General features: G+C 44.5%; 1 protein-coding gene across 9 annotated transcripts in view; it reads left to right on the forward strand.

The window, feature by feature from the left end:
- Positions 1 to 23026, forward strand: part of AFF1 (ALF transcription elongation factor 1) — a 227104-nt gene that overhangs the window by 153449 nt on the left and 50629 nt on the right. For all 9 annotated transcript variants that reach the window (XR_008958493.1, XR_008958494.1, XM_057309901.1 and 6 more), the window contains 4 exons: positions 5639 to 5693; positions 5815 to 5852; positions 8497 to 8653; positions 13740 to 14687. Coding sequence is in view for 7 of the 9 variants with exons in the window: in XM_057309901.1 (XP_057165884.1) it covers positions 5639 to 5693; positions 5815 to 5852; positions 8497 to 8653; positions 13740 to 14687 (1198 nt within the window). In the remaining 2 variants the exon portion in view is untranslated. The remainder of the gene's footprint in view (positions 1 to 5638; positions 5694 to 5814; positions 5853 to 8496; positions 8654 to 13739; positions 14688 to 23026) is intronic.

Genomic DNA, 23026 nt, shown 5'->3' on the forward strand with positions numbered 1-23026 from the left:
CTAACTGCTGATCTCCTGCGGTAAGTGACCGTAGACTAATTGAAACATGGACTGGAAGATTGAATAAGATATGTTTTAATTCACTGAGAATCTGTTACCCCTGAAGGCAGTTTGTGGATTCCAGCCACTGTGGGATGCTGGGCTATTAAATCCACAAGATGTGGTCTGCTTCCATAAGAATGTGTATTCTGTCTCACCCTGCAAGGGCCCCCAGAGCCCGCCAGAAACTTACCTGTCTAGCCCCCTTACAATCCCTCTTCCCCCATGTTCTGGTATACTTTCCACTGTGGCCACGTTGGCCTCCTTGCTCTTCTCTTCTTTTCTCTTCTCTTGTCTTCTCTTTTCCCTCTTCTCTCCTTCCTTCCTTCCTTTTGATTTTATTTATTTGAGAGAGGGAGAACACAAGCAGGGGAGGGGTGCAGATGGAGAGGGAGAAGTAGGCTCCCTGCTGAGCAGGGGCTCAATCCTAAGACCCTGGGATCATGACTTGAGCTGAAGGCAGACGCTTCACTGACTGAGCTGCTCAGGCACCCCCTCCTTGCTGATTTGGATGCCCCCCTATCACTCTACCCCCTATTCCAGCAGTGGATGCCATCCCCTTAGCAGTGCAGACTTCCCTAACTACCCCATATAGAAAAGCAACCCACGCCCATCTTTACTCTTCTATTCCCCTCCATAGGTTTTTTACCCATTGAAAAAAATACATATTTTTGTTGTTTATTTCCCCTTTCATAAGGGAAGAGTATATACTTCAGTTGCTTCTCTCCTAGACTGTAAGTGCCACAAAGCAGGGATTTTGTCCGCTTAGAGTTGTATCCACTGAATCTAGGGCAGGGCCTGGCGTGGAGTAAGTGCTGAGAGTAAATGTGGAAAGAAGACTATTACACAGAAACTTGCTTAAATACACGTATAAACAATACTTAATATACGGCATTTCCAACAATAATTTTTCTAGGTTTTTCCTGGTTGTCCAGTATGTCATTCTTGCAATTATATCTTATTTGACATACGTATTTTTTTAAGTAATCTTTTTGCCTAACACGGGGCCCGAACTCAGAATCCCAGGATCAAGAGTCGCACGCTCTCCCAACTGAATCAGCCAGGTGCCCCTGTCATACTTACTGATTTAATCTTATTAATTAACTTCAGATTTCCCCTCATTTATATTCTTGTAATTTTTCTCCTGTCCTTATGTGACCTCAGGTAATCTTCACTTCATCCACGGATTTTAAGTAGTCGTTTATACCTCTGAAAATTTTTACCTTATCAGTAATAATCTTGATTATTCTATGTACACTTCCCCCTGTCTTGTTTGTCCATAGTCTCCCGTAGACCGTCACTCCATGAATTTGAATAATGCCAGCCCCTGTCACCATTTGGAGAGTTCCCATTATGTGCAGTGTCACAACTGCTTGAGATGTGTTTTTTCAGTTTTTCATTTATTATGTGTGGCACCTTCTTCATAATTTGTCGCCTCCTGTCATCTCCTGCAAAACATTTGCAGTCCTTATTTCCACCCTTGATCAAAAAAAGGAATCACAGCCTGATTGCATTTTAGATTTGGGGAATTACGTACGTCTGCTTTGGAGCCCATCCTCTTTCTCTTTATCTGCCCTCTGTCACCCGTTCTATCCCCAAATCAGTTTTCTGTTTGTGAGATTGTTCAAGGTCACACATTCTCACATGTTCATGAGCGGTTTCTGAAAAGTATTACTTGCCATCTTGCGCACACCTAGTACCAGGGTTGTGACTTATTAATTACCGTGAGCTTGCCTTCACTCGCTCTTCCCCAAATAAAATGGACGGCCTGATCGTAGGAAACACTGAGCCAAAAAGTCAGCTTATTTAAGTAGTTTTGGGGTTTGAATTGAGATGTTACAGGCTATTGGCAGTGAAGTCTTTGGCAAGCCCAGGACCGGGGAACGGGAAAGGAAGGAGGGCCTGTCTTGTGCGTCTTCACCTCGAACAGTCGGGCTCTGAGCCACTGCGGCCTTGCCTGCCAGAACGTGTCCACGCTCTGGAAGCTTTGCGCAGCAGCTGCCCGAAGAAAGCATCTGCACAAAGGGGTTTGAGGATCCTTGTAACCTTTAAGTAAAAACCCTCCCTCACCAGTAATGTAAAATGTGGTTAAACCTACGTGTTAGTTCAAAGAGTCGCTGTACCTGAGTATTTGGCTTCTTTTGAGCAGTGCCAGTGGAGGCCATATGGTGGCAAGTGCTTTGAAATAGCTGCTTTTGTCTCGGTGTTTGCAAGTGAAATTAGTCATTTAACCAATTTTAAAAGTAGATAAGGTTTACAGTTCATTTATTTTCATAAGGGAAAAAGAGTGCATCCGTTTTATTCCAACAGGATAATTACTGTTTTCTTTGAAATCAGTCTTTCCGGAGCTTTAGAGTCCGTCCCGTCAGGTAGGTTTTCTAGCCATTGCGCCCTCTATTGGCCAAGCAAGGCGCCCTCTATTGGCCAGACGCGGCATGTGCCAGCTTCATGATCCTGGGCAGGCTCGGCCGCCACCCTGAGCCCGTGTCCTCACCCTCAGAACATGAGGGGATGGGCAGAGGCAGCCTGCAGGGTTGTGAGTAAAGGCAGTGTCTGCAGAGCTCTGATCACTCAGTGGGCACAGCTACGAGGTACTGTTACCTATTCAGCAAAAGGGGTGCTACTCGTTCAGCCGGCCTCTTAGGGTACCTGCCAAGTTCTGGCTGTAGAAGATGTGAAGGTGAAAATGACTGGGTCCTGCCCCAGAATAGCTTACCATTGAGTGTGTCCCTTGGGCCTTATGCTCTCTTGACCTAGATCTTACTGGTATGAGGGAGACTGGGTCTAAGAGGTTTGATTCCCTTCTAGTGGGTGCAGACGTGGTCACCCAGATGTGCTGTAATTAGTTCTGCCATTTCTCACATTAAGGACCAAGTCTCCCACACGTACTATGTGAAGCGTGCTCGAGTAATGTGCTCGGCCTCAGACATAACTGTTTGTGGGACAAGTCGGGGATTTTAGCAGCTGCTTGCTTTAAATTTTTTTCCTCATCTCTAAAAATAAAACCTGTACCTGTTATCAGGTTAGATTTCCCCCAACTATGTGGATTCTTTTTTTTTTTTTTTAAATCACAGTGACATTCATGATTAATTTTCTGTATTAGTAAAACTTAGATATGGTTTTTATGTAACTTTTTTTCTTCGTTTTTCTTACTACCGATTCAGGCCAGGTCTGTTAAAAAAAACTTTAGGAGTCTCTTTCTTAGCCCCACTAATAGCATGTTGGTTTATGTTGAGCTACCCATCTGGTGATACAATAAACTCTGGTTTCTGGAAGATTCCGTGGTTACTCTTAGCAGGGGTGGCAGACACTCATAATACACTTTGTTGATTTTTGCATTGGGGCGCCTGGCAGGCTCAGTTGATAGAGCATGCGACTCTTGGTCTTGAGTTCAAGCCCCACATTGGGCCTATTGGAGATTATTCTTACAAAAATCAATGGGTTTTTTTTTTTTTTTATTAAATAAATTGGACTATGAATTTTGATTAAATGAAATGCCATGTGTAAATAACCAGTAAATAACCAGTATATCCTACATAAGTGGTAGGTTTTGTTTGACCCTGTTGGTTTATCACTGCTTTTTGAGTGTTTCTTTGGCGATATCTGGAGCACTCCTCCTTCAGAGGTTACTGTCCCTTATCTCTTTAGGTGTCATACCTGCAGGCTTGTTTTGTTATTGTCTACATAAGGCTCTGAAGGGGAAATTCTCGGAATCTGGGACAGCATTTTTACAGTCCCTTTTATTCCCTAAGAGCAAGTAGAGCTAAATGTCAGAACATACGCTTTCTGACTTACTTTAGGAAAATATATTTGTGGAAGCCAGGCAGACCACTTAGCCCTCTGCTTACAACAGGAAGTGTGATTGGTTACCTGATCATTGATGTTTCAGGAAATTAAAGCAAATCAGTTTTATACAGAACCCAGTGACTTAAGAAGCAAAGAGGTCCACTTACTGTGGTTTTTTTCGGTGGGGGTTAATATGGAATACACTGTCAGGTTTTTTGTTTTTTGTTTTCCTGGTTGTGTCATACCTTACATTTATTCAAAGATACATCTTTTATCTTTTGCTTGGGTATACCCCAGCCAAGCCACGACTTGGCAATTAACACTGTGGAATGACTTTTTCCTGTATACCATTATGATACCTACTGCCAAGTCCTGCGTCTGAAGGCTGTGCTTTCCAGCCTTGCTAAAATAAGAAGGTATCTCTCATTAGGTAAATATCCAGCAGCATCTACATTTATAAGTAGCTAACAGTGTTCATATTTTTTAGAAACTTCTCACAGGACAGTTCTAGTACATTTGTTGGAGAAAAGAGTTCCTTGGCAGAATTACAACATTGCATGTAGGTGGTCATTATGAAGGAGCCAAGTTCTATTATCTATTTTCATTAGAAAATACAATGATTTTACCAAGGATTCCCAAAATAATCATGCTTGCTTACTTCAGTGGCAGGTTAGTGGGTTCGCAGTAAAAATTGTTGGTCAGATTATTTATTGAAGAGGTGTTTTTGGAACTACTAAAGGGATTGTAACCTCCAATATAATTTTGCTTTTTGGAGCATTAATAATACTTAAGCAGATTGGTTTTGTTTTCACTTGCACTAATAACATTTCCCCAAATAGTCATGCTCATAAATTTGGGAGGAAGTGGGAGCAAGCAATTAATGACTAATTCATTCTTCCGATATGTAGGCATCCCTGTGGAAGATGGTAAGAGCGAGGAGGTAGGGAAGGGCTAAGATTTCAGTAAACATGTACAGATTGGAAAATGGCTTTTTAAAAAAATTGAAGTATCATGTTTGCTCTTAATATGTAGGCTGATCATAAACCAGAATGCCTAGAGATAAGTATTATGATAACTTTGAGGAAGTGAACTGAGGTTTTATTTTCACCAGAATAATAGCAGTAAAGTTAAACATATTTTCTAGAGAACAAGATCATTTGTAATTCTACTCTTTCAACTAATTAGTGTTTAAGTGTGTGAGAATTTGTGGAGGGGGGCAGTGAAAAATAAAGCACAATATTAATAATGTCCTTTGGACAAAAATGGAAGATACCTGCACAGTTTGGTGACCGTGGCCTCGATAGCTTCCTGTATCCTGCTGTGTATTGAGTTCACGTAGAGCACTTTCTAAGTGCCCTGGCACCGTTCTCAGCACTTCACAAATATTCACTTATCCAGGGTTAGCTTATTAATGGTTAATCACTTGTTCTAGTTGGAGACTATAGAAGAAAGTAGAGTGTATCGTGCATATGTTTTTCTCTTTCTTGTTGTTATTGTTTGTTTTGTTAGTGTGGACCTGGGAACTTGAGTCTCAGGGCTGGCCACAAATCCCTGTCTCATGGCAGTTCTGCTTTTTAATGCTCAGAACGTGGGAAAGAGTCAGTCTTGAGACGGTAAAGAGCATGGACTAAACTGGTTTCTGTGTTATTATAGTAAAACTTACCTTTCCAGGAAAATGAAGCATTTGATGAATAAATAAAAATTAGACCTATCCCATCCCTCCCTTTTAATCATTAAGCATATTTTCTATTTATATGCTGAAATAAGTAATTAGAAATTAGTTTAAATCCTACAATGTCTCTGTCCATTTCAGCATGCTTGAAGATGACCTTCAGCTCAGTGACAGTGAGGACAGTGACAACGAACAAGTAAGTTTCATACACCCCGTCATGCTAGGAATCCTCTTAAATCTAATACGTCTGAGCTGTGTATCCTAACCTGTTCTTTGTTCTTTTTCTGGTCCTCCTTCCCCTTGTGGTGAACACCTAGAGCCCAGAGAAGCCTCCTGCTGCCTCTGCACCTCCAAGGTATCGTGTGCGAGTGCGAGCACATGTTTGCGTTTTTCTACCAAGCGAGGAAAATACAGCCTTATTCAGTGCTTTCCTAACATCTTCATGGGGAAGGACAGGAAGGATCACAGTTAGAAGAAAGTACCTGTTGAATTTTTTGGAAGCTTAAATCAGCTTGGAGAGGTTGTTAACGCTGTAAAAGAGACAATCCCTGTACCCACCTAAATCATCAGTTTGGATGTTTACAATTTTTGAGAGTTCATGGGGCGCCTGGGTGGCTCAGTCGGTTGAGCATCTGCCTTCAGCTCAGGTCATGATCTCAGGGTCCTGGGATCGAGCCCCGAGTCAGGCTCCCTGCTCAGCGGGGAGTCTGCTTCTCTCTCTCCCTCTGCTCCTCCCCCTGCTTGTGCTCTCTCTCTCTCTGTCAAATAAATAAAATTTTTAATTAAAATAAGTATTTTTTTGAGAGTTTAAAAATAAGCTTAAATCACTTTCATCAGCATTGTATAACCAGTATTTTAAAACTTAACGCTGAAGAGCCCAATACTTCTATGAAAGTTTTTATGGAAGATTTATTTGCTGTTTTCAGAAATTATAAAGCTGAATCATTTCTGTTAATTGTTTTCCATAGTGCCTGTTTTCTCAGTCATGAATTTCTAATTGTTTGAGCTGCTTTCATTTTACTTTATTTCATTTAATAAATAAATAGATTTTAAATAATCTCTATATCCAACATGGGGCTTGAACCCACAACCCCGAGATCAGGGGTTGCATGTTCTACCGATGGGAGCCCAGCCAGGCACCCCTTAGCTACTTTTAAAAATGAGCTAGAGTGCATTTTAGTGTGATGAAAAATGGCGCTCTTTTCCCTTTGTAAACAGCAGCCGTATTCCAGAATATAAGATGCTTTAATTTTTGGAAACGGAAGTTATCCGAACCACCTTTATAGTATTTTCCTCTGGTACTGAATTTAATGATGTAACGTACCAGTACCTGCCTCCCGCGGGCGAAGAGTTCAGCTGTGCGGTAGCTGTTGTGCTTCTCGTGATGTGGCCAACCGTCCTGAGCCAACCATCCCGAGACGAGCGCGGCGCTAAACGCCTCGCGTCGAGCAGGTGGTGCCGTAGTGCGTGCGGAGGAAGAGCATGGATTCATAAGCTCTGCTCACTTGTTTGTGTTCTGTTCTGTTCAGTAATTTCTGGTGGCTTGTGATGGCCCATGAATTATGACCAAACAGCCTACCTTAAAAGTGGAGGAAAAGAAACAAAAGGAAAGGTGGGCAAAAATTAGAAGCAGGAATAACCTGGAAGGTGCATCTCGGTTCCCGTCATCACTGACTCCAGCTACCAGTGTGAAGGGGTCGCAGACCTGAGGTGGCATTTTTCTATGTGAGGAAATTACATCAGAGCATCCTGTGTGTGTTTTAAAATTACTTCAGCTAGTGACTTTATCTAATATTTTTTTGCTCTGCTTATTGTAATACACAATTTTATTCAACAAGTTATTTCATATTTTAGGTAGATGTGGAGGCTCTCAAGGTTACAGTTATTGATTTACTCCTCTGGCCGATCCTTCTGGGGCAAGTTTTTAAGACAGGCTGTGAAATTCGGTATGTGTCCAGCAGTGCGGTCAGCGTGTGTTTTCTCACTGACCTAGACTTACTGCCCTATTCTTTTTTTTTTTTTTTAAGATTTTATTTATTCATTTGAGAGAGAGAAAAAGAGAAACAGAGCACAAGGAGGGGGAGAGGCAGAGGGAGAGGGAGAAGCAGACTCCCTGCTGAGCAGGAAGCCCGATGTGGGCTCGATCCCAGGACTCTGAGATCATGAGCTGAGCCGAAAGCAGACGCTTAACCATCTGAGCCACCCAGGCACCCCGATTTCCCTATCCTTAAAACTTGGAGTAATTAATCTCTACTTCGGCTGGTATTTGGGGATGATCCTAAGCCACTCATAAAGAAAGGCCTCTTTTATAATACTACGCAAGAGTGTGAATGGATTACCTTTGAGGGCACTTTCTCGAGGAACACAATTTATATTCAATATATGATATTCAGTAATTCTCTGGCTACCATTTGGTTAGTTTTCATATAGAGAATAGAGGGAGATTTTGATGTATTGGCTGTTCTTTTGTAAATTAACTTCCTTGGGCTAATATATACTCATTTAAAGGGTCAGAAAGTACATATTTTAGGCTTTGTGGGCCATCTAGCCTGTCTTGAAACTATTCAGCTCTGCTTCCATAGTATAAAAGCAGACACAGATAATACATAAAATAATGGGTGTAGACGTGTTCCAATGAAACTTTACTTAGAAAAACAGGCAGCCTGTCCATGCTGTGGTTTACCAAATTCTGATAGAAAAGCATGACCATCGAGCATAAATTTTGTATAGCTCAAAATGTTCTTCAGGAGCAAAATTCCACAGGCTTCTCCTTTATGTAGCTGTTTGGTGAGCTATTTTAAGGATTTTTTCACTGGTTTTTGAGCCACTGTGGGCCTTTCTGTCAACTGGATGATATTAGTAATTTAGTGATATTCGGTAATGTTGAGGCCCTTTCTTTTGAGTAGCGGAAGAATGGCCAAGGGGGGGAAATGAGCAGAGAGGGAAAAACATCCACCTTGCGAGGTGTCTTCAGAGTCTCTCTTCGGGTCGCTTCACAGTGCTCCACAGTCCCTTCCAGAAGCAGCGGCCTCAGCACATTCCAGCAGTGCCGAGTCAGAGAGCACCAGTGACTCAGACAGCTCCTCGGACTCGGAGAGCGAGAGCAGCTCAAGTGACAGCGAAGAGAATGAGCCCCGAGAAACGCCGGCTCCTGAGGTACCGTGTCCCCTCCAGGAGGCAGAGAGGCAGCCTAAGATGGCAGTGTTCTGTCCTGTGGGGCCAGAGTCTGCCGAGGGCCAGCACTGACCCTGGACTGAGTGCTTCTGGCCGTGGGGCAGCTCTCTCCTACTCCCATGCTGGGTAGAGTCAGCTATTTCTGTTTACTTCTTACCAGACATTTGGCCCTAGAGGTTTGGAGCGGTCTTCTCTCTCCTGTTGAAACGATGAGTTCTTCTCTGTTGTTGCTAGTGTTATTTGGAAGAGCAGCTCATGAAGAATGTTTTGCACACCATTTTCTTTTCCCTTCTGTTGAAAAAGAAAGCTTTTTTTTTAGTAGGCTGCTGTTTTAATCTTAATGAAAACTCTTTTTGAAATTTCAGGAATGCATGAATTAAGGAAATCAAAAGGGGACAGCCCAATTTAGCAAAGGGCAGGAACGTGAACTAGAAATAAGTCATCAGAGGTTCTATTTTTGAATCCCTAAAAGCCATGCATTAAATTGATGGCGAAGTGATTTTAGCCAGCGCTGTTTCTTGCTCGCTTTGCTCCATGTAAAACGGGTAATTGTGTTTGCCTGTCACCCACCCTTGGGAGATACCGTAAGATAAACCGATGAGACGGCAAATCGCAAGCACTAAGTTTATCTGGAGGATTTATGCTGTTTTTTACTGGATCGTTGAGCATAAGAAGTTGAATAACAATCAGGGCTACCAGATGCCCTCAAAACTTGGAGTAGCAATGTAAAATTATGCTGGGGAAGACTACTTGGTGTAAAGGGAAGAAAGACATTTTTAGTGAATTAGACCAGCTTGTATAGAGAAAATGACTTGGCATATTTTAGACGGGAATCCTGGGAAATGAGTGTTTCTGATAAAGCATTAAAGTTCCCAGTATTTGTCTCTGCCATTTAGCAATCAAGGCAGTTCCACTAGAGCATGAACTGAATGCATCTGGAGAACACGTAGTGAGCCTTCACAGCCGGGGCCGCGGGCAAGGGAGGCTGGGAAAATAACCGAGTGTCCTTTTTTTTTTATTATATACAAATTTATGTCTGGCACAGAGTAAGTGCTCAATAAATATTTTCTGGAGTGAATAAACGTGAATCAGCATTAACTGCACTTAAAATGCCTTTCAGATTTTGGAAACTACTCTCTGTATTTCTGGGGGCTGTTTCCTTGTGTGATACAAATTACTGTTGAAATCATTTCCCTGCGTCTCAGGGAAAAAGATACTGAATATACTCTGCAGACAAATTGTGTGATTGTTCCCTGTTTATAAGATCTTTGCTTTATGTCTCACCTTATTCAGGTAGAAAAATCTGCATGCTTGTTTGGTTATTAAAGAAGAAAGAAAATTGAATTAAGTAATAAAATTCAGTTCAAATAAAATGGAAATGGTACCGATTTGGCTGAATAATTGAAACTCGAAAGAAACATTTAATCTGGTGTTTGTATTAATGAAACCATTGTATCTTATTGCTCGGAAGGTTGCTGGAGTAGATTTAGAGACTCTTAGTTGAAAAATAAATGTTCCCATCCTACTTTATTTTTTTAAATCGCCTTACCAAATAGGCTCATATTTGTCCCTTTGTGTTGAGCAAATCTGTCTAGACTTGGGCACAGTGTTATGTCATGTCCTGACACTTGACGTCACCAGAAATATTTTGTCTGGGTCTAGATTTTAAACCTTTAATTTTTCCCAGTGTATTTAACTACCTTCTCCCCTTTGAAAAGGAATACCTGCCTTATTGTAAATCTCCTGTGTAAGAGTCATGAATTCCTCAATGAGCCACAGTTACTAGCTTTAACTTTCTCACCCTTTTTAAATCTGTTTTTAATGCTGAGAGTTTTCCTTTTTATGACTCCATTTTAAGTTCATTGGACAAAGTGGTCCAGTGATCTTATGAGATCTGAAATGTCCCATGCCTGTCAATGGGCTGGTGGCGAACTTACGGGGAAAGCTGCTTTCAGTGTCTGCTGGATAGTGTGAATCAAAATGTAAATCGCAGCTTTTCAATAGATGGAGGACGAGTCTTTTTACTGCTTCGGTTCAGAAAAAAAAAATGCCTCTATTGTCAGTTATTCAAGGATCTCCGTAGTTTTCTAGTCCATTCATTCTCCGGTGTTCTTGTCGCGCACTGCCTTTGTTAATTTGCCTCCTAGACACTGGGTACCTTTTCATGAATTCTTTGACTTAGCTCCCTGTCCACCCTGTGAGGTTGGGAGCTGTGTTTTCACCTGTCAAAGGTAGTAGCACCAAGACTCAGGCCCATGGCCATCTAACTCTGAAGCCGTTTTTCCTAGGACACCGTGCCTCTCTCTCTCTCTCTCTCTCTCTCACTCTTCTCTCCTTTTCTTTTCCTTTCATTTTAGGACTCCTACTTACTCATGATGACAGTGTTTTTACAAAAAAAAAGAAAGAAAGAAAAAGAAAGAAAGAAAAAGAAAGAAAGAAAGAAAGAAAGAAAGAAAGAAAGAAAGAAAGAAAAAGTAGGCATATTTGTGCCTAGCTCAAAACTTTTTATTCAACATCACAATTTATCCTAAAATACACGAAGTTCTGACAGTTTGAGGAGTTAGGAAACGTAAAGGGACATACAGTCAGACATTTATGGAAACGCCTGATGAAGACAAGTCTGGTATTTTTTCACGTCCAGCGTGCAGTGTTTGGGTTGCGCTAGCTGTGGGAGGCTGGTGGCGGGGCACGAGGAAAGGCAGGGCAAGAAAGCAAAGTCCAAACCTTGATCCTACCCAGCACTCTTACTTAAAATTCATTGTGAAATCGATTTCAGTCAGTCCCTTATGTTAAAGTTTTCCCCATCCCAACACCCGAATATCTGACCTTAAAAGAATTCTATAGATTTTCCATCTTTTATAGCAGGTCTGTAGAAAGGATTGGCCCTACTCTTTCTCCTTGCCTGGGCACATAAACTCAATTTTACCCTGCAATTGGGCCATATGCCTCCCTTCTGGACATTTTTAGGACCACAGTGGAAGAATATGTGTTTTATTTCTGTAATCAGGACATTCCTTTAGTAGGACATTCCTACTAAATGTATCTTATACTGCCCTGTTTTGGGGTGGGGGGAGAGCAGATGTTATTTATACCAAGAATGACTTTCCTTTTTGGTTCATGAATAAATACTTTTCTATAGAGCATGTCAGTGATTCAAATGGAGCTGTAAACTTAGCCCTGATGAGAGATCCATACCCGTCCCAAGAAAGAGTTTGAAGGGTTTGGTTCGCAAGGTGAATGGCAAGTGATACATCCTAATGCCTTGTCCCCAGTTAGCTGTCTGGATTACAACACCCTAAAGTGTTCACAGGAAATATCGTTTGACAAGTAGGTATTGGGTGCTACTCTTTTCTCCACCCTTAACTGTCCTCCTGTCTTGTTAGAATATGGAATACAGTTTTAGATTTCCTGTGGCAAAATAAATGCTTGGCACATTAGAGTAGTTTCCTTCTTCCCTCTTCCCTGCTCTGAAATTCAACTGAGAGCCTGGGTATAGAGTTGATATTGAAGGAGATCTATTATATTAAGCAGCAGTAAGGGGCAGGCAGAAAAAACAGTTCTGCGGCCCTCTTTGTGGCCGAAGTTTAGTCATACCTGGTTCCTTCAAGGTCCTCTTCTGCTGTAATTATACCAAACCCAAACTACCTCCCTGATCATTCTATTACCTAAGTTTTTCCTAGGCAAAAACTCCACATGTCTTGATGTATTCGGTTGTTGTGTTTTTATAGAGTTGAATTATTTGGGACGTTCCACTTGGGAACATTGTTAGCAGTCTTTCCCTGTAAAATACCACCCACCTACTGGAGTGAGCTCCTTATCCATCATCTAACCGGTTAAATCCCACGTGGACTATCTTCCAGCTAACGTCCTGGTGCATCGTGTGTATGATTTAGTCATTCATACAAACCACCCATCAGAATGAATGGATCTTAAAAACATGTAGCATGTCAGTGATGTACTGCCCTCTCAGAAGGTGTAGTCAGTGCTTACTGTGGTAGCCACAGATCTGTTTCCATGTGGCCTGAGATGGATCGGTACGGTAGTGTGCCTGTAGAAATGCTCAGGTAAGTAGCTCACTTTACCGCTACGTGCAAGACGTAAGAGTGGAACTTGGAGAGGCAGATATCACTGGGTCTTCTGTTAATAATCTGCTTGGAGAGCATGTTGGGATACATCGGCAGTCAGTCAGCCACAAAGCCTTAAACCGCAGTTAAGAGCCCAGAAGTCAGGAACGTCTGTTTGTTAGTCATATCAGATGTGCTGTCATCAGTCTAATCTCACTGCTTTTAATTGTGTGCCTGGAGCCTCCCTGTGTTTCTTAGAAAAATAGGTGCTGTTTCAGGTAAGATTGTCTGTAACAAGAGACTTGATGTTTGATTTTTTTAAAGAGTTAAAGTGGGACTAAACTTAGGGACCAATTTAATTGGTCAATGTGACTTCACTTGTTCTCTTACCAAGGTATAGAATTTGAAAATCAGGCTGTAATCCGTGATCATCTGCAAGCCTGGTCATGGATAAATGTTTAATGTTTTTAAGTAAATAAAAGAGACGAAATCAAGTCTTGAGGAAAGTCATTTTCAATGGAAACTATGTAAAAAAACAGGATAAAGCCTACAGGTAATCACTAAGAATTAGTGTGTTCATTGGCCTTCTGAAAATCCTTTTGATAAAAGGATTCTGTTTATTCTTTATTTCTCCCTTTATTTTCTGGTAGTTTACAAGCCAAAATGTGTCAGTTCTGTCTAAATTACACTGTAATTGCCATTAGAATAAAATACCTAATATTACAGAGATTTCTCAGCAATGGTCAGTGGTGGTATCTCATGGTCTATCCTTAGTCAGTAGCTGCTACAGCAAAGGTTCCTGTAGCACAGATTGGAAGATTGTGTGAAGAGTTAATTATTAAGAGACTCTGACCTGTAATTAGAGAAGGATGAAAAGGACTCGAATTCTTGGGTTTTGGAATGATTGCACCTCCCTGGGAGAGCCCCGTACAATTGGTTGACTAGCACAGAAGCGCTTATCGTCCTTGGTCAGTTCACATTTTTCTCTTGTCCTTTGTTTTTAGCCCGAGCCGCCTCCAACAAACAAATGGCAGCTGGACAACTGGCTGACCAAGGTCAGCCAGCCGGCAGCACCCCCGGACGCGCAGGGGAGCACAGAGCCCCCGCCTCGGCACCCCGACAGTAAGGGCAAGGGTGGAGGCGACAGCGGCGGCCCCGCCCCTGGTCACGAGCGCTCGGAATCCAAAGATCCTCCCCTCAGAAGCTCCAGCAAAGCCCCTCGGGGCGCCTCTGAAGGCCCCCACGCCAGCAAGAGAAGCTGTCAGAAGTCGCCGGCGCAGCAGGAGCTGCCGCAGAGGCAGACGGTGGGAACCAAACAACCCAAGAAGCCCGTCAAGGCCTTGGCCCAGGCAGACTCGCGGGCGGGCCTGCAGGTGGAAAGTGAGCCGGGACCCCCTCCGTACGGCTCCAAAGACCAGCCTTCCAAAGACAAGCCCAAGGTGAAGACGAAAGGGCGGCCCCGTGCGGGAGACAGAGAGCCCAAGCCGGCGGCGCCCAGCCCTGGCGAGCGGAAGAAGCACAGGAGCGGGCCGCTGGCCCCGTCCAAGGGGCTCTCGGGCCCCGAGCCCACGAAGGACAATGCGGGGGCCAGGAGCCCCGAGCACTTTGCCCTGGTTCCCCTGACCCAGAACCAGGGCCCACCCCACAGTGGCGGCGGCGGCGGCAGGACTAGTGGCTGCCGGCGCGCTGTGGTCGTCCAGGAGGACCGCAGGAAGGACAAGCTCCCGGGGCCTGCGAGAGACCCCAAGCTGCTGTCCCCACTCGGGGACACTCCTGCCCCGCCGATCTTGATGGTGAAGATAACCCTGGACCTTCTTTCTCGGATACCCCAGCTTCCTGGCAAGGGGGGCCGTCCAAGGAAACCCGAGGACAAGCAGCCTCCCACAGGGAAGAAGCTCGATTCGGAGAAGAGAGGCGCAGACAATTCAAGCAAGTTGGCCAAGAAAAGAAAGGTGAGTGAAGGGGGCCTAGCCTCCCTCTGCAGTGTGGATTGTACCTGCTGTTGGCCTGGGGCTGGCTATGACCCCTGAGTTGTCCTAGAAGAGGCGGGAAATCTTGGCTCCGATCTGATGTAGCCTTTGCTCCTGTACCAGAATGACCCTGTCACTGTGGGCCTGCATGCTTCCCACTCTGCCGGCAGGCGTTAGCAAATGCTAGATCCCTTTAGCAGTCTTGCTAGTTTGAGAAAGGGTGAGGCAGGCAAGGTAAAGGATATCTTGTTATAGGATAACATAGCATTTTGGGGTACATTTTTATTTTTTTCTGATAACATTGGTATTTACCATCTGACCCATTATTAAGTTTTGCCCTAGAAATTAATACCTTACACGAACTGAAATGTTAATCAGTATTCTGAACTACTGAAAGAACTGCTATATGCTAAATTTTATTCCTGTGGTATGTTCCTTTTTAGTACTGGTACTACATCTGTATTTTAACTCAGGGCTGCCTAACACCTCATTAATTTGAAACTACCAGATTTAGAATTTGTGACCTCTATTAAAGGCTTTTATTAATAAGCAGAACATTATAAAAAAAAAAGTTATAGAGCTATTAAATGCATGGTTAGGATACCTTGTTGAGTAATACCGGACCGCTAGTAGTATGTTGTACGGTATTGAAAATCTGTCATTTTAGTTATCACAGTTTTTGGAAATTTCATTTAAGGAACGAACATAGTGGGGAAGAATTCATGGGGCCCCTGGGTGGCTCAATCGGTTAAGCGTCTGCCTTTGGCTCAGATCATGGTCCCAGGGTCCTGGGATCGAGTTCCGCTACTGGGCTCCCTGCTCGGTGGGGAGTCTGCTTCTCCCTCTCCTGCTCCCCCTGCTTGTGCTGTCTCCCTCTCTGTCAAACAAATAAATAAAATCTTTAAAAAAAATATTCATACACTACTTAAGATCCTGAGTTAACTTGGACATACCACTGTTTTGGACAGTCTTCCTTCCTTCCTATATTCTGAATCACTGAGCTCCTGATATACTTTTTGCTAATGCTTCATGGTAAAGATAAGTGAATTTTTCCCTCTGTGGCATTCCAACCTAATCCGTTCAAGATTCAGAGTGAAAGGCACAAGAAGGGCCAACTCTTTCCTGCTGACAAGGGATAAAAATTTTTAACACTCTTGTAAGAACACAGAAAAACTTCTTACGCAGTTGTGGAAGTTGAGCTAAGAATAACAAAGGACAAAAAGATCACGAAGCCTGCTGTCCTGTCTGTGATTCGACCAGTTACTCCACCAGGTTAAAAATATAACATGACTTTATCAAATAGCAAAGGGCGACTGTTTTCTCCAGAAGCTTGTTGAACGAGACGTGAGGGTGTGTATTACCACCATAACCGCAGCTGGCCACTCAAGCTAGGTGGGATCCAGTCCTAATTGGTGGTGCTGCTTCAGCCAGAAGAGGGCATATTCCCATGTCCGATAACATTTAATACGGTCTGTGTGTGTGTGTGTGTGTGTGTGTGTGTGTGTGTGTGTGTGTGTGTGTGTTAAAAGCATAAAACTTTATGGATGAAATTGTCATGGACCCGGCTAGGAAAAAGGTGCCTGCATCTCATATCCCCGAGAAAGGTTCAGAAATACCCTCCTTGGGGCACCTGCTTAGTTCAGTTGGTTAAGCCTCTGACTCTTGCTTTCTGCTCAGGTCATGATCTTGTCTGTTGTGGGGTCAAGCCCTGCATGGGGCTCCACGCTCTGCAGGGAGTCTGCTTGAAGATATTCTCCCTCTGCCCCTCCCCTTGCTCGCTCTCTCTCGCTCTCTCTCTGAAATAAATAAATCTTTAAAAAATGCACTCCTGTACCACCCCTTTCTCCTGGGAAATCTTTTTATCACATTGTCCTCCAGCTGTCATGTCTTGTCTAGTCTCTAGTGAACCTTCTGCATTAGCTTGAGTGGGGAGAAGGATTTGCTTCTAAAATACTTACAAACCAGGTGGGAATGTTAGGAATTGGAGGGTCCCCAGACAGTTCTCAGCCTGGTCCACACCCCAGTGCAAATCTAGAAGCATTGCTTGTAGCTCTGGAACAGGAAACTCAGCTCTCCTGTTGTGTGTGAGCCGTGCGCTCCAAAAGGCCATTCCCAGCCCTTGGTCTTGCTGCACTCGGGCAGCTCATTTAGCTCCCTGTCTGGAGGATGGAGAAATAATGACCCCTCAGCTGAGTCAGATGCATGCTTTCTCGAATGCTTTGGCAGGCAGCAGAGAGATCTGCCCCTGGGAACAGTTTGCCTCTCTGCTGTGATACCGACAGGATCAGGGTCTGAACCAGTGGTTCCAGACCCTGGCTACACATGCTGGGCACCCCAGGAGCCTTTATTGCCGACGGCGGAGTTTGCACCCCCACCCTTCCCCCCTCCTAATGCCTAGTGGAGCTGGGACCCGCTGGAGTAGAACCATACCACGGGGCTGAGATTGTGCAAAGCTGGTTCTCTGGATCGAGACGTTCTTGCAGGGTGCTCCATTGTGACATCATGGATCTAGGCAACGAGGAATTCCTTGCCTAAAGTATGTCACTAGTTAGAAGCTGTCAGATAAATCAGTTTAAAAGTAGTCCAACTGTATACTTACTTCATGCTCAGAGAATCATAGTCTTTGGGTTTATTCCTGCTGGGTTCTAGGTATTACGAATATTGATCATATGACCCTGAGATCTGTCCCAGTGTGGGCGGGCTCCCCCCTTTCCTGTCAGGACCCTGACTCCCACTGTTTGGGCCTTCCCCACAGAGTGGCTGCCTCCCCCCAGCGTGTGCGCCTGGGCCCCAAGGCAGGCAGGGCTGGTCTCAGTTCAAGTCTGAGTGCTTTTCCACAAATTTGGATGGTGAAGATTTGTTCATTGCTTTCATTTTAAGTGTGAACACTAGAAAAAAGCTCTCTGAGCGGTTGAAGAATGTGTCTGATCCTTCACATTAGTGAAATTTTGGTTTTCTTCTGTATTTTCTTTTTTGATTTTTCAGTAGACTCCATGCCCAGCATGGGGCTCAAACTCATCACCCTAAGATTGAGTCACTTACTCTACTGACTGAGCCAGCCAGGCGCCCCTGACCTTTAGTTTTTCATTTGGATTCTGTCTGTTTCTCTTGTGGTGCAAAATTTAGCAAATATTTTCAGAGGGTTAACAGGTCCTTGAAGCCATTTTAGACTTAAAAGCAGGAGAGGGTCATCCTAAAGACTTAACGGTGGGTGACAGCCGCTCTGATGAAGCTGTTGGATGTGGCACCTGGAGAAAAGTATTCACTACCTTAAAGGACTGGGCAGGGGGCAGTTCATGATGGAAAAATGGAGAAAATTGTGGGAGAAAATAGGCGTGACTCGACGTGTAGTGCTCCCTACAAAAACTACAAATTTCATCATCTAGCTTCCAGTTTAGAATTTAAAATACAACTCGTATTTTCATTTATATAATTTGTAAACCAATCTTAACGTTTTCCAGACTAGGAAGACAAATGGAAGTCGAGAAGTACGAAAGAACACATACTGTCAGTCCAGCGCGGTTGAGAGCATTCTCACAGCACAGCTAACGTGCACAGCGCTCCAGGCGTGAGCTAGGTATTCTAGGCACTTTGTAGATAAGATCGCATTTAATTTCCATCATTGCATAGATCGCCTCTCAAATAAAATGCCAGACTGTCCTAACCATTAGGAGACAAATACCTGAACAAGGAGGTATATTCATTCAAGCCTCCCTTTTCATTTTTCTAAATAATTGCTTCACTGACCAAGAAGCATTGGTATTTTTGGAAATAACATTTCAGAGCTATCACTTATGTCAATTTCAGGGAATGGGAAAAGGAAGTTCTGGGATGTGGTGGGAAAGTGTGCGTTTTTATTGCTTGCAGATGGTTGGTTCAGTCTCTTCCTTCTATCCAAGATCTAACTGTCTTTCTTGGATTGTTTATTCAGACCAACATTTCTCGTTAGTCGTCTTCAAAATCAAGGGTTTGGGGGCGCCTGGGTGGCACAGTGGTTAAGCGTCTGCCTTCGGCTCAGGGCGTGATCCCGGCGTGATGGGATCGAGCCCCACATCAGGGTCCTCTGCTATGAGCCTGCTTCTTCCTCTCCCACTCCCCCTGCTTGTGTTCCCTCTCTCGCTGCCTGTCTCTCTCTCTGTCGAATAAATAAATAAAATCTTTAAAAAAAAAACAAAAAAAACAAACAAAATCAAGGGTTTGAAAAGTCACCTCTTATAGTTGCCTAAAGCCACTGGTGTCTGATTTCTTCGTGCCTTGTCTGTTGCCCTCAGAAGAGCGTCATAACCGTAGGGGCGTGGTTGCCAAGATGCTTTAAACCCCTCGTATGCCTGTGTATTTTCTCCCCAAGAAGAAGTGGGGAAAGTGGGTTAATTTTCCTTTTCTGTAGTACTGTGACTGTAATCTGTCTTCTCAGTAGGTCTCTGCCCTCGTTCTTGGTGCTGATTGGACCTGTGTGTCATCGTCTTAGGGAACCTCCTGCAGAGGCAAATCCCAAATTTCCCGGAAGGCTGCTTCTCCACTTTGCCTATCCCCAGCTGCTACCAAGCCCACTTGCTTCCCTGAGGGAGATGACGGTCTTACAGTTTGAGTGCCAAGACCCTACGGGTTACTTGTTCAGCTGCTCCCTTTTCTAGAGGAGATCCAGGAAGGCTCTAACATCAGTTGGCTGCTTGCTTAGCAAAAGTAGGTCTGGAGCTCATGTGGACTCCTCCCAGTGCAGTGATGTTCTTCTCTTTCACACCTGATGGTTTGTTTGTTTGTTTTGGTTTTTTTTTGGTACCCAGGTGTCTGGTTGGGGGGATTATTGGAGAGAGGCACAAGGTCATAGTTCAAGATTGGTGATATACTGACTCTGACGGAAAGTCATCCTGGCTCAGTCCCTCTGTTGTCCCCATTCCTGCCACTCCAGTGTGCCATGTCCCCACCCCCACCCCTGCCAGCCCTTCTGCATCCGTTCCCCTTTCACATGCTCCTCCGCTCTGTCTGTCATAGCTAAGCTCCTGTCAAAAACTCTGTGGACTAAAATGAGTATTCGTTTTGAACAAGCTGTCTTCATTTTCCGTTTGCTACCTGTGGGTACTTAGATGGTGAGCCAGATGCCGGGGCAGGCAGGAGGCTGCCCTGAAGGTGTTCTCCTGCAGAACCCGGCGGGGCCCAGCGCAGCGCCAGCGCTTCCTTTTACGGTCTTCAGGCTTGCCCTGCGCTGTCCTCTGTAGGTGGGGTGGCGTCTGGCGGGTAGTCCTCGGCTGCCCGACCCAACAGGTTGAGGAAAGCAAACAAGTTAGTTAGGAACCAGTCATCAGCCAGCAGCCGCCTTTTGTTGTAGATGCAGGCCCTGTTGAGACGCTTATCCTTGTGGAAAAAGGGAACTTCCGAAGCCCAGAGCTTACATAGGCTTCCCCGTAATGGGGCTTGATCTGTGGCTAAGGAGATCGGGGTGCAGGAGCCTTCTTTCTCCTCGTGAAGAGAGAGTACATCACTCTTGTCTCTCTGCTCGTCCCAGAAAAATCTGAAGAACTCCTTGCCTCCTGCTTTTCAGTCTTGGAATTCAAGACTGCATTTCCTGCCGCTGAGTACTGCCCGGCGCCCTGTTCAATGGCCCTTTCCTAAATCCAGCCACTTAGGCTGAGAGGCCTCAGCTGTGCCCCTCAGCCGCTCAGCTTCCCTTCTGGGCCAGTTGCAAATACTTACTCTGGGGAAGCCTCTGTGACTGTTCCAGACAGAAAGATGACAGGGTTTCAAGTGCATCGTGTGCAGAAACACTGACCTCAAGCCCACAGGCTTGAACTCAGTCAAGCAAGGAAAATCACCAGAAGGGGAAGGTAGCTTCATTGGGTTGAATGGCTGACTTTCTGCCAGCTTAGGGAGTACGATCGGTTTGTCACGCTGCCTGTCAGCGTCATGAGCATGTTACCCCAGGAAGTGCCAACACAGGTGTTAAATGCTGGTGTCCGCGTTCGCGTTTGGTGACTTCTTGGGGTTTGGGGCTGCTCTCTTGAGTCACCGATTGGCACAAGCCAGGGGTAATGTCCAGTTCGTGCGGGTTGACTCACTGTGAGTCTTTTATTTGCATGCGTGGTGTATAAGGTCTGCCGCTGTGGTTTATCGTCCTGACTAGCATGTCTTAAGCAGCATGAAGGTGTACAAACAAAAATGAACTCTCATTCCACCTCTGGGGTTTGGTGGTTCTTTCATTTGTTTGTTTAAGGAAGTACCCTTGTGGACAGTTGGTGCCTGTTTTTCCCATGGGGACTTATCCTGTGTGTCATTAATTGCCAAGAACTGCCTTCCACTGGGAAAAGTATACATATGGCTAACTACCACATGGACGAGTTAGTACCTGTCTGGATATTTCAGCAAATTCTGTGACTTTGCCCAAAGAGAAATCTCCCATCATCTTGCACTGCTTGCCAGCCAGCTTGCCAGCCCTTAATCTTAAAACGGAGAATTTGCTGGGCCTACCGGTGGCAGAGATTCTTGGGCCCAGTAGGCTCTTAACTGACAGGGAGAATAGTAGGATTCTGTTTTAACCCAGTCATTTCCAGTTTACTCTCTCTTCTCTGCCAGTGAGGACGGTCTCTCAAGGGTCACCATTACGAATTGTTGAATGGGGGTCTGTGTGCTGTGTGGAACCCCAGGAGGCTTCTCCTGGCATGTGCCAGCGCCTTTCATTTCTTCTGAATTGTGCTCCAGAATTCTGCTGCTGGCCCGTGACATCCACGCTGAAGGCCGCAGGAGAAACAGCTGTGTGACATCCCCTGTCCTCGTTCAGCTGTGCCTTTAAGATGTGCCTGTTTATTTACGTCACATTATCTCCTTACTAGGGACCCCCTCCCTGATGCTTTTTCTCCAGCCTTCTTAATGAATGGTTATATTTCCGAGTAGCTGGTTTGTTTTTATCTTATCTAACCTGTACATTTTATTTTTTAAATTTTATTTATTTTGTTAGAGGAGGGGGAGGGGCAGACAAAGGGAGTGAGACAATCTCAAGCAGACTCCCTGCTGAGCACAGAGCCTGACTGGGGGCTCGATCCCACAGCCCCAAGATCATGACAGCCGAAACCAAGGGTGGGACATTTAAATGACCGAACCACTCAAGTGCCCCTAACCTGTACATTTTATAATTCCTTCTTTGCATTGGCTAGCTGGAAGTTCAGGGCCTGATTTGCAGATTGGCTCTAGGAAACAGTAGCATGGTACTGTCCACTAGGAATACAATGTAATCCATATGTGTGATTTTAAATTTTCTAGTAGCCACATTAAAAAATACAAAAAGGCAAAAAGCATTGAAAACAGTTTTTAAATTTTTGTTTAATCCAGTGTATCTAAAACATCACCACTTCAACATTTAATCAATATAAAAATGTAATTACATTTCCAATTTTTGCACCAAGTCTTTGAACTTGGTCCCTGTGGACTGGCCGTGTCCAAGGTCTGTCTAGATACTGTGGTGGCTGTTGGGAGTGTGCAGGCCACGTGGAATCAGCCTCGAGGAGGGTGAAAGCCTTCCCTTGGATTTCATTTCTCTTCTCTATTCCCTACCCATTTTCCCCTTTTCATATTGTCACTGTGCACACACCAAGAGATTAGGAACCTCTACCTTGATAAGCCACCTTCAATGATCCATTTTTTTTTAATGATTTTTTATTATATTATGTTAGTCACCATACAGTACATCCCCGGTTTCAGATGTAAGGCTCGATGATTCATTAGTTGCATATAACACCCAGTGCACCATGCAATACGTGCCCTCCTTACTACCCATCACCGGCCTATCCCATTCCCCCACCCCCCTCCCCTCTGAGGCCCTCAGTTTGTTTCTCATAGTCCATAGTCTCTCATGCTTCATTCCCCCTTCTGATTACCCCCCCTTTCTTTATCCCTTTCTTCTCCTACCGATCTTCCTAGTTCTTATGTTCCATAGATGAGAGAAATCATATGATACTTGTCTTTCTCTGCCTGACTTATCAATGATCCATTTTGAAGCAAGAGATAAAATGTTTTTCCGGGAGAGATCTGAAGGGCCGGATGGTGTGCTGAGGCGCACGTGTCTGCAGGGTGTCTGGTGTAGGAGGGGCACGCTTCGCTCCCCCCTCCCTTCGAGCACTCGCCCCTTCCTTCAAGCGGGCTCATGCTGCTTATTAGTGTCTGGGCAGAGCTGGAGCCTGCCCATCAAAATTTATTCATCTTTCTTGGAGAAATTCAGGGAATGAGGGAGAGACCACTGTCTCTCTTTTTGTTGAAGCAAAAAAATCGGGGCCTCCCACAGTTAATTTGAAGAATGTTTTTTTTCCTCTAAGGCTTTGAGAGAGGATTTCAGG

Source organism: Ursus arctos, unplaced genomic scaffold, assembly GCF_023065955.2.
Source record: "Ursus arctos isolate Adak ecotype North America unplaced genomic scaffold, UrsArc2.0 scaffold_9, whole genome shotgun sequence".
NCBI lineage: Eukaryota > Metazoa > Chordata > Mammalia > Carnivora > Ursidae > Ursus > Ursus arctos.